At 42.0% G+C, this 12,338-nt stretch overlaps 1 protein-coding gene across 1 annotated transcript in view; it reads left to right on the top strand.

Moving 5' to 3' along the window:
* Positions 1 to 12,338, top strand: part of ACMSD (aminocarboxymuconate semialdehyde decarboxylase) — a 120,505-nt gene that overhangs the window by 5,218 nt on the left and 102,949 nt on the right. The window contains exon 2 of the mRNA XM_010586348.2: positions 10,490 to 10,534. Within this exon, the coding sequence (XP_010584650.1) occupies positions 10,490 to 10,534 (45 nt within the window). The remainder of the gene's footprint in view (positions 1 to 10,489; positions 10,535 to 12,338) is intronic.

Genomic DNA, 12,338 nt, shown 5'->3' with positions numbered 1-12,338 from the left:
ATTATTTCAGATCTCCCAATGAAAGAATTAAGAAGAATAAACCAGTACTACTTCTATTTCTTTTTTAGAAGATGATTTTAGTGTCTACTCCCCTCCCCTGAGTGATGACCCCAACAGGTTGTAAATCTAAGACTTTCCTTCCCTTGTGAAATATTAATACACACCTCCATTACCTTGACCTCCTTGTGACATGAAGAAATAGAAAACACAGTCAACACACCTGGGTTGATGATTAACAGATGACGGCAAAGCACTGGCGTTTGAGAAACAGAAGTCTCTTCTCTTTTTACCTTGCTGATCACGATTTTACTCAGAGCTGAAGTTAGGATCTTTGAAAAAGAAAATCTAATGTGGAAAGAGAGAGAATTCAGGGGGTACTTGATTAAACAGTTTCTGATGCATCAGGGCCCACTCTTTCTGTTGTCACAAATAGGAGGATCGTCGCTCAAGGAACCATGGCAAAAGTTATTTCTGGTTGAGTCACATGAGATTATTTATAACAACAATAATGAAGATAAGGCTTCTCGGGCTCTTTCCTTCAGCAAAGCTGAATTGGCCACTTACTATATGCTCAATAGCAGGGCTTGCAGAGATTCTTCTAATTTTAGATGGGGTAAAAAATTTGGCCTTTAATAAAATTTATGCAGTACAGCCGGAAGCAAGGATGGTGAGACTACTTCTTACATACTTTGGACATGTCATCAGGAGGACTCAGTCCCTGAAGAAGGACATCATGCTTTGTAAAGTAGAGGGGCAGCAAAAAAGAGGAAGACCCGCAAGGAGATGGACTGACACAGTGGCTGCAACAATGGGCTGAAGCATAACAATGATTGTGAGGATGTGAGGATAGCGCAGAACCAGGCAGTGTTTCGTTCCGTTGTACGTAGGGTCGCTGTGAGTTGGAACCCACTCGGCAGCAGCAGCGACAGCAACAAAATTTATATATTTACATCTGTCTTGTGGCAATTGTTTAATTGCACTTGACCACTGTAAGTTTTTAGGAGACAATATCCCAGACATAACATGACTTTTAAACAACCTTTTTGAGGATGCATATTTGGTTTTATCTCGTAGAAGGGTCATTATTCACCTCGTGAATGTGTGAACTTCCCAAGGCATTGAAAGTGAAATTCATTTTATCAACCTCTGGTGTATAAATGCCTATTTCAGAAACACATCTCTTGTACAAAGGGCTGAATTTCCTTGAAAATTTTTATTTCTTATGCCCATAAATGCCTACAAGATATTGGGCATTGTCAGTCAAACGCTTTCAGACTGTAAAGACCTCCTGGCTAACGTACTAGCCAAAATTATACCCGGCGTCATAAATTTCAGACCCCAGCCTAGGAAGAGAACTAGGGAGCTATGTTGAGCCCAGGTTCATAGCAGAATAAAGTTTCCCCAAATAAGCACATCAGGCTTCCCAGTAAAGTGGAGGGATGAGCACAGAGTAACAAGGGCTCCTGTCTTCGTGCCCCCCACCAGTGCCTTTCTTCATAGCTTTCCTTAATGCCTGCACCCAAGCCATAACCTTATTCTTTACTCCGCCTAGAGGAGAAATACACTGCCACAACCACCACCATCGTCACCACCCCCACTGCCATCACCGTTTGCCCCCACCGCTGCTACTGCCACCATTGCCATCACCACTGCCACCACTACCACCATCACCACCTATCATCACCACTGCTGTCCTTGACAGCACTGCCATCACCACTGCCACCACTACCACCATCACCACCACCACCATCACTGCTGTCACTGCCACAACTGCCATCACCACTGCCACCGCCACCACCATCACCACCACCACCATCACTGCTGTCACTGCCACCACCACTGCCACCGCCACCACCATCACCACCTATCATCTCCACTGCTGTCACTGACACCATTGCCACACTACCACCATCACCACCACCATTACTACCACCACTACCACCATCTTCACCACCACTACCACCTTACCACCACCACTGCCAACTCATCACACCACCACCATTGCCTCACCATCGCGGCTACCACTACTGTCACTGCCACCACTGTCACCACCATTGCCACCATCAACACCATCATCATCACTGTTCACATGTATGAAGCCCTTTGTAGAAACCAGGCCGAGTGCAGTAACTTTGTAGACACTCTCTCAGTTAATTCCCGTAAAATCTATGTCAGGACTACTCCTGTTAGCGTATTTTTACACATTAAAAACAATAATAATAAAGTGACTTAGAGCTGTTAAGTTACTTCAACAAAATCAAGTCTCTTCTAAGCCATTTGCTAGGTATGGTAAGATACCTTTGCTCTGCCTCCCTCTGCCTCTCTGTTCTTCCCCAAATGGAATACTCCTCTAAGTATTACCTTTAGGTAACTTACGGGCTAAAGTTCCTTAGGAAATTAAGAAAGAGAGAGAAAGGGGTGGAAGAAGGGAGGAGGAAAGGAATTAAGGAAATAAAACCTTTTCTTCTCTGTTAAAGGCAATATTTCAATGGCAAATTTCCAGAGCACATTGTCTTGACTTTACTGTAAAACGTAAATCAAGGTCAGATTCCAACTCCTCCTCCAACATACATCTCTCTGTAGATTTTTCCAGGAAAAAGAGGGGAAGAAAAGCATGAGGGTATTGAATGCACGAAGAGAGGAAAGTAGGGGGCACAGATGAGAGAAATTGGGTTCAGGAAGAGGCTGGGGCCCTTCGTTGACAGTTTCCCTTGCATGCTGTCACTTGAGAGATGCCAGGCAGATATCCAGACCAGATACAATAAGTCTGGAATAGAATTGGCCCAAATCTTAAGAGGTCTGTTGGAGAAGACCCCAGTTAGAGGTACACACAGACACCCCATCCATCCTGCACTATATTCCAGGCCCAGACCTCTCCCCATCCTCCAAATCTGTAGGTGAGAAGAGATCCAGGACGAGGGATCTGCCATGACCTGACTCCACTGAGACAACTTCCTGTAACATGCCCTAAGAACCAAGCACTGTGACCTGGTCTTAACTGTCTACCCATCATTGCTGACAGACCAGGAGCTGTTGATGGACTTCCAGCACAAAGTTAAATAGGAATGGTGATAAAGGGCATCCTTGTCTTGTTCCTGCTCTCAAGGGGAAAGTTTTCAGCACCTCTCCATTAAAAATTACGTTGGCTGTTCGTAGATGCCCTTTATCATGTCGAGAAATTTCCCTTCTATACCTGCTCTATGGAAACCCTGGTGGCGTAGTGGTTAAGTGCTACGGCTGCTAACCAAAGGGCTGGCAGTTCGAATCTGCTGGGCACTCCTTGGAAGCTCTATGGGGCAGTTCAACACTGTCCTATAAGGTCGCTATGAGTCAGAATCGACTCGACGGCACTGGGTTTGGTTTGGTTTTGGTACCTACTTTATTGAGAGTTTTTATCAGGAATGGGTGTTGGACTTGTCAAATGCCTTTTCTGTGTCAATGGAGATGATCATGTGATTCTTTTCTTTCTTTTTATGTGGTGGATTATGTTGATTGATTTTCTAATGTTGAACCATCCTTGCATACCTGGTGTGAATCCTACTTGGTCATGGTGTATTTTTTTTTGATATGATGCTGAATTCTATTGGCTAGAATTTTGTTGATAATTTTTGCATCTATCTTCATGAGAGATATTGGTCTTTAATTTACTTTTGGGGGGTTATCTTTGCCTGGTTTTGGTATCAGGGTTATGCTGGCTTCCTAGAATGAGTTCGGAAGCATCCCTTCCTTTTCTAAGTTCTGAAGAAGTTTGAGTAGTTCTGGTGTAAGCTCTTCTCTGAATGTTTAGTAGAATTCTCCAGTGAAGCCATCTGGGCCAGGGGTTTTTGTTGTTGGGAGTTTTTTAAATTCTCTTTTCAATCTCTTCTCCTTTTATGGGTCTCTTCAGATTTTCAACATCATTTTGTGTTAGTTTTGTAGATAGTGTGTCTCTAGACATTCGTTCATTTCCTCTAGGTTTTGTGGGAGTATAGTTTTTCATAATATTCTTTTATGACTCTTTTTATTTCAGTTGGATCTGTTGTAATATCCCCCATTTCATTTCTTATTTTGGTCATTCGCATCCTCTCCTGTTTTTCTTTAGTCATTCTGGCCAGTGGTTTGTCAATTTTGTTGATCCTTTCAAAGAACCAACTTTTGGGTTTGTTGATTCTTTCTATTGTTTTTCTATTCTCTATTTCATTTATTTCTGCTCTGATCATTATTATTTCTTTTCTTCTGGTGGTTGTAGGCTACTTTTGCTGTTCTCTTTCTATTTGTTCAAGTTGTATAGTTAATATTTTGATTTTATGCCTTTCTTCTTTTTTGATGTGTGCATTTATTACTGTAAATTGACCTCTGAGGACTGCCTTTGCTGTGTCCCAAAGGTTTTGGTATGATGTGTTTTCATTCTCATATGATTCTAGGAATTTTTTTATTCCATCTTTGATTTCTTCTATTACCATTGGTTTTTAAGCAGGGTGTTATTTAGTTTCCATGTAATTAATTTTTGTTTCCTTGCTCTTCCTGTTTTTAATTTCTACTTTTATGGCATTGTGTGCAGAGAAGATACTTTGTATTATCTCAATGTTTTGGATTTTGTTGAGGGTTGCTCTGTGGCCTAAGATGTGGTCTATTCTGGAGAACATTTCATGTGCGTTGGAAAAGAATGTGTACTTTGGACCCGTTGGGTGGAATGTCCTATATATGTCTATGAGGTCGAGTTGGCTGATTGTGTCCTTTAGATCTTCTGTATCTTTGCTGAGTTTCTTTCTAGATGTTCTGTCCTTTACTGAGAGTGGTGTGTTGAAGTTTCCTACTATTATCGTGGAACTGTAAATTTCTCTTTTCAGTGCTATTAGAGTTTGTTTTAAGTATTTTGAAGCTCCGTCATTGGGTGCATAGATATTTATTATGGTTAAGTCTTCATGATTGATTGTCCCTTTAGTCACTATATAGTCCTCTTTTTTGCCTTTTATGGTGGATTTTGTTTTAAGTCTATTTTATCTGAGATTGGTATTGCCACTTCCGCTTTTTTTTGGTACTGTTTGCTTGATATATTTTTTCCATCTTTTGATTTTTAATAAATTTATGTCTTTGTTTTTAAGATGAGTCTCTTGTAGACAGCATGTTGATGAATCTTGTTTTTTTAATCCATTCTGTCACTCTCTGTCTCTTTATGGGTGCAATTACACCATTTATGTTCATGTAATTATTGATAGGTATGAGGTTATTGCTGTCATTTTGTAGTGCCTTTTTGTGTGTGTGTGTGGTGCGTTTTGTTTGTTCCTCTTAGTCTCCTGTGCTGAATTCCTTTTGTTTGTGGATTTTTTTCTTTCTTTTTTTGTATATTTTGTTTTTACTGAGACTTAATGTTTTTATTCTTTATTTTGATTAGTACGTTTCTTAACTTTCTTTGTGGTTACCTTGAATTTATCCTTATCTTCCTAGGTTTGAACCAGTCTATTATCACTTGGTATTGCCTTGCCTTCCTCTCTGTTAGAAAGTTCTATACCTACACTGTTTATTCCCTCTTTTATTGTCCTGACATTGTTGTCATTTGCAGATTAACCTCTCTGGTTCCCTGTTGTAAATCTTTTCCTTTTGAATAGCACTTAAGAGTTCATTTCCTAGGTTGGTATCTGGCTGGTAAAATCTTGCATCCTAGATTCAGGCTGTGGTCTGATGTTGTTTGTTCTCAAACTGAAGTACTCCCTTTAATAATTCTTGTAAATTTGGTTTGGTTTTTACATATTCCCTTAACTTCTGTTTATCTGGAAATGTCCTAATTTCACCATCATATTTGAACAAGAGTTTTGCAGGGTATATTTTTCTTGGCTGACAATTTTTTTCTTTCGAGGTTTTATATATGTCATGCCATTGCCTTCTTGACTGCATGGTTTCTGCTGAGTAATCAGAGCTTAGTCTTATTGTTTCCCTTCTGTACGTGACTTTTCATTTTTCTCGAGCTGCTCTCAGGATTCTTTCTTTGTCTTTGGTTTTAGTGAATGTAATTATGATATACCTTGGTGATTTCCTTTTGGGGTCAATCCTATACGAGGTTCATTGAGCTTCTTGGGTGGCTGGCTTTTCATCTTTCATGATATTAGGGAAGTTTTCTGTCAGCAATCCTTGATGATCCTCTACATTTTCTGTTTTCTCCACCTGTTCTGGAACTCCAATCACTCAAAAATTTCTGCTTTTGGTTGTATCCCATATAATTCTCAGGGTTTCTTCATTTTTCTGATTTTTCCTCCAACAAAATTGTATCCAAGTATTTGTCTTCAGTTTCACTGATCTTGTCTTCCATTGTTTAAAACCTGTTCCTCAGATCTTCTATGACACCATCCATTGCTGAAATCTTGTTACTTTTTGGATTTCTAATTGCTGCTTTGGTATGATTTCTAGTTGTGAATTTATTTTGACATTTTGTTCCTGTATTGTTTTTCTGAATTCTTCCACTGTTTGATCTGTATTTTCCATTAAATTGTCTGCCTTTTCCATGAATTTGTCTATTTTTTCCTCATTTATGTCTACTTTTTGTATCAACTCTTGGATAGTTCTGAATATTGGAGATTTGAATTCCCCATCAGGTAGTTCTAGTGCCTTTCTATTACTGGAAAGTCATCTGGTGTTTTATTTTGGATGCCTACTGGAACCATCCTGTCCTGTTTTTTAATATGTTTTGATATCATCTGCTGTCTTCAGGATGTTCCGTAATTATTTTCTTCATTTACTGATTGTTGATTTGTTTGTTTAGTCCCGATTTTTTCTTTTATTTTGTTATGTCTGAACAGGTGGGTTGTGAGTTCTTTGTTGTTTGCTAGTCTGTGGGCATGATACTTTTCACCTCTTTGTCCAATGGGCAAGGCCAGTCACTCAGGTATGGTGCAGCAGGGCAGGTCCAGCTGAAGGGTGGGGCAGGGGTAGGTTGTTTGTGACATGTACTGGGGCTGACAGGGCTGGCTGGGGGTCAGTGCAGGGCAGGTTCTGATAGGCCATGCCTGTGCTGCTTGGGGGTGTGATATTTAGTGCATGGTGCAGGTAGGCAGGAGGGAAGGGGAAGGTTATGATGTGTGGTTCTTAGATGACTGTGGGAAAGAAGAGAGAGATGAGAGAGAAATAGGAGCCAAAACAAACCAACAAAGTGCTGAAGGATGTTGCCATTGCAGTGGAGAGACAAGAAAATGGGAAATGAATAAAAACAAAGAGGAAAAGAGAAAAAATAAATAAATAAAAATTAAAAAAAAGAAAAAACCCCAGGGATCCCACCAGCAACCAAGGAAGTGGCTCCCAGGTCTCAGGGCACAGCCCATCTAGAAGGGGCAGAGATGGCACACAGCACCAGGTATTCAGGGGGCAGAAAAAGAAGAAAATCAGAGCGAGATGAGAAACTGAAAATGAAGAAAAACAAAAAGGAAAAAATAAGTACATAAAAAGAAAGAAAGGTCCCCAGGGATCCCATAGGTGCAGCTGAGCAGAGTGGGGATGTGGCTCCCAAGCCCCACAGTACAGCCTGGTTAGAAGGGGCAGAGATGGCACACAGTGTCATGTATTCAGGAGACAAGAAAAGAAGGTTAAGTAGAGAGAGATGAGAAACTGAGAAATGAAGAAAGACAAAAAGGAGAAAAGAAATAATGATAAATAAAAAGAAAGAAAAGTCTGTAGGGATCCCACCAGTGTGGCTTCACAGACAAGGGAAGTGGCTCCCAAGCCACACGGGACAGCCCAGTTAGAAGGGGCAGAGATGGCACGCAGAGCCAGGTATTCAGGAGACAGGAAAATAAGATAAGTAGAGAGAGATGAGAAACCAAGAAATGAAGAAAGACAAAAAGGAAAAAAAGAAAAAGAAAAAAAAATGCCCCCAGGCTTCCCACCAGCACAGCTGCACAGACTGGAGAGGTGGCTCCCAAGCCCCAAGGTACAGCCCGGCTAGAAGGCAGTCCCAAACTGAGAAAACAGACAAAAAAAAAGGGGCCCCAGGGATCCCACCAGCGTGGCAGCATGGACCAGGGAAGCAGTTTCCCAGGGGAGCGGCACTTCACAGCCTGTCCAGAAGAAGCAAAGATGGCACATTGAACCAGGCATTTGAGAGAAAGTTGGGGGAGGAAGTGAGGGAAGAAGCCAAAAAAAACGAAAAAAGCAACACCAGCAACAAAATGGCATTGAAAGAGCCAGCTGATGTGGGAGGGTTGAATTCAAGTGGCATGGAGCCGGTGCATCCTGGGCCACAGTTGCTCGGCCTGCTGGGAAGAAGTGGAAGCCAAGCAGCCAAGCAGTGGGAAGAACGGATGGGTGTAAAAAAGCCCATTGCCGTTGAGTCAATTCCAACTCATAGCAACCCTATAGGACAGAGTAGAACTGCCCCATAGGGTTTCCAAAGAGCACCTGGTGGATTCGAACTGCTGACCTTTTGGTTAGCAGCCATAATACTTAACCACTACACCACCAGGGTTTCCAAACAAACCAAATCCGTCTAGCCAATTCCAACTCATATCGACTCTATAGGACAGAGTAAAACTGCCCCATGGGGTTTCTAAGGAGTAGTTGGTGGATTTGAACTGCTGACCTTTTGGTTAGCAGCCAAGCTCTTAATCATTGCGCTGGTTGGGAGTGGGAAAGCGTATATTGCTGGTTGCTGGGTGCTCTGTCTCCTGCTGGGAGCTCTGTGATTCTGCTTTCCAGCACTTCATGCCCGCCGATCTCTAACAGGAGTCCAAGATGGGAAATCTGTGCTGCATTAGCTGATAGGGGACCTCTGCTCATATCTCCCCTTGCTTTCTGTTCTCTGTCAGTTTCTTATTCCGCTTAGTGCTTGGTTGAGTTCCCTATTTCTTCATTTGAGCTTAGGGTTCTAGGATTGATGTTTGTCTCTGTTTTATTTAGTTTTTTGGGTCTTTGCTATGGAGGGACGGAGTGGTGCTTCTGTCTATAGCGCCATGTTGACTCTGCCTCCTGTTGTGTTCCTTTTTTAAAAATAATAATATTTTACTGTATTTTCGGTGAAGGTTACACAGTTGCTTTTAGGTTCCCATTCAACAATTTCTACACAAATTGTTCAGTGACATTGGTTACATTCTTTACAATGCATGAACTTACTCAACATTTCTGTTCTGGTTGTTCTATTTCTATTAATGTAGTTTTCCTGCCCCCTTGCATTCTCATCTTTGTTTTAAAGTAATCGTTGACTGCTTGATCTCATACAGATGATTTTTTAAATGAGCACAGCACTCACAAGTGATACTCTTTATTTTGTGAGCCAATTTGTTGTTTAGGTAAAAGGTGACCTTGGGGGCTATTTTCATTCAAATTTTTGTTCAAAGTCTCAAGGAGTCTTCCAGTCTCAGCTGGTCCAATAAGTAGACTTCTTTTGTTTGTTTTTGTTTTTTAGGAATTTATGTTCTGTTCCTCGTTTTCTTCCCCATCCTATCAGGATCCTTCTATTGTGGCCCTAACCTATGCACTTAAGCAGAGGCTTTCAAAATTTTTTATCCACACACAGGAAGAAATATATTTTATATTGTGACTCAGTACAAACATTCATATAAGTTTCATAAAACAGTATTTACTCTTACTACATGAGAGGCATTTTTAATATATTCCAATCCATTTCTTACTATCTTATTCTGGATTTTCCAAGAAGGAGATTCATAGACAAGGATTTAAATTCAGGTAGTTTATTCTGAAAGTGAGTCTAGGAAGCACCAGTAGAAGAGTGGGAAAATGAGGCAGGGAAAGCAAGGCAGCCAGTGAAGGGTTTGCTGTTGAGCCAGTTACTGCTGCACAATCATTGGTGTTCTGGGAGCCAGTCACCTCAGAGTTCTCCAGCCTGAGGAGTGGGAGAAGTGGGGTATTTATATGCCAGCTCCCTTCGGTCATTGGTTGAGGGCTGCTGGGTGGGGGACATTAATTTGTTGGCACTTTTGGCTTGCTAGAAGGACCTGATCAAAGAAGGTGCCAGTGGCAAAAGTGAAGCCCTCATTCCAACAAAGGCAGATGCTGGCAGGTGAAGGAGGGAGCTGCACAGAAGTGTGAAGAAGAGGTTATACAGGTGGAGCACCGACGGCATCTGCTACACATACTATTCCATGCTTTTAAAAATGGCTGAGTCACTATCCACTAAACTGATTTCATGATCTATTCTGGATTGCAATGTTCTAAGACTGTATTCCTAAAGAGTGATCCTCCAGGTCCGTGTACCCATAGTGGTCCATGAGATGATTTTACATAATATGTGGACAAATATTTTTTATATTCATCTTCATTTTAAAAGTGCAATTTGCATTAGGAGAAAAGATAAAACTAGCACTTCTATGGTATAAATATTCTTTCCAAATAAATTTATTTAAGATAAAAAAAAGTAAACTGATTTAAATATAAATAGGTGGTACCTGAGTATGGGAAAAATGGGAAGAGGAGACTGGAAAGGATGGAGATCAGGACTCCCTGCCCTGAGGCCTTCCCTTTTACTGATGTCATCTCTTCAAGTCTAACTGTGCTCTTCCCTCTGCAGAGATTTGGCTATGGAGGCTGGGTGCAGCTTCAACACCATAACAAGGTGAGTTTCTCCCAAAGTGTAAACTCTGTGACCCACAGACACCCTGAGCTTGTGATACTTGCTGCAGGATGGGCCTCCAGGAAGCTCAGCTCTTCTATCCTCTTAATAAGTTTGTAATAGGCAAGGGAACAGAACTAAGATTTCTCAAAATTATTAGGAAAAATGGGGGACAGTATAAAAGACTAGCATTTAGAAGAAGAAGTTGTCATTTGAGAAACCATTAATAACCCCCCCCCCCATTTATTTTTTCCTTGAAACCATATTGCTTTGCCTCCAGGAAGTGACCTGGCCCTCTCCACAGGTGATTACAGCATATTAAGACCCTCCAAATAAATGGAACAGTTTAGATTTGAGCACAAGCTACAGAAATTAAAGATTGGAGGCCAAGAGGAGAAGCCACTGTTATTAAGAGCTGAGTCTGATAAGAAGAAAATGTGAGAGGAAGGAGGCTTGAGGCAAAGCACTCTGGAAATAATGAGGCCTGGGAGTGAGCTGAAAGTCCAGGTCTGCACAGAGGTCAGGTCTGACTTTATTTTCAGAGGCATAATGTGCCCTCGTAGAGTTCAGGGGGAACATTCATGAGCTCCCAGCTGAAACACAGGCACAATAAGTCAGGCTCTGGAGACTCACAGTCTGGGAAGACACAGTTAACATGCAGGGTAAATGCAAGTTAGGGCACCCTTTTCACTCAGTGCTAAGGTTAGGACATCCAATGCACCCAGTGCAAAGGGCTGGACACCGAGAATCAGAGAAGGCCTCCTAGAAGAAGCAATGCCCATCCTGAGTCATAAAGCAGGAGTGGAGGTTTATCCAAGGAAAAATGAAACCAATGTCTCAGAAACAGATGACAGGAGAAAAATCCTGAATATATTAACACATGTGAGCCCAGAGCTCAAGCAGTCACTATGGCTGGTGCCAGCATTTCTCAAAGTGTGAACTCCAGAGGACGGAGCATGATGGTGAAGTGAGTGAACACTCTCATTTACTTTCCCAGTAACTAGTCCATTGAACAAGGAATAAAAACAAGCACAGACTGAGATCTCAGAATTTTTGACAACAGCTGAGGTGTTGGAGAGTTGGAGTGAGTCAAGAAGTGGGGAGAGGGGGAGTAGGGATGGCACAGAAGCTGGGATAACTTACCTGCTAACATCTGAAGCACTCAGTCATTACAGCTATTTTAGGATGGAGCTGGGAAACACTCCAAACAAGGAACACAGAAAGGGAGCTAATCTGAGGAAGTTGTAGCCTGATTTTTTAAGGTGGCACAGATTGGCGATGGGATTTTGTGGACTGCACAATTGGAAGGGGATGAAGGGAGACCATGGTGCTGTGAGAAAGTGATGTTGAATCTCACTGAGGCTTGAGACGGCCAGGCACTAGGGCCAGGAGGAACTGCAAGGGCAGCAGTGTGAGGGGAATACTTCAAAAAGATGGGCAACACAGAAGGAAATGGCTGGCTCCCTGCCCACAGTGGGACACAGTGGTAGAACCTGTGTAGGGGTCCCCATGAAGGAAATACATAGACAGTTCCCCACTTTCGCCACAGAAAAGTCAAGTCCTACTGCTTACATCAGCATCCGTGACCAACTAAACCTCCCTCTGCACATGCATATAGAATTTCAGAGATCAAGCATCCAGAACTCCAGAATCAGCATTGGAAAAATCCAAAGGATAAGAATGGCCTCTAGTGGCTCTCAGGAGAAGATACCAAGACCACTGCTGCTGGGTTGATTCTGACTCATAGTGACCCTGTGGGGTGGAGTGGAGCTGTCCCATGGGGTTCTCAGGGCTGTGAGTCTTTGCA

Source organism: Loxodonta africana, chromosome 6, assembly GCF_030014295.1.
Source record: "Loxodonta africana isolate mLoxAfr1 chromosome 6, mLoxAfr1.hap2, whole genome shotgun sequence".
In the NCBI taxonomy this organism is placed as follows: Eukaryota; Metazoa; Chordata; class Mammalia; order Proboscidea; family Elephantidae; genus Loxodonta; species Loxodonta africana.
This window is presented reverse-complemented; position numbering and strand designations above follow the sequence as displayed.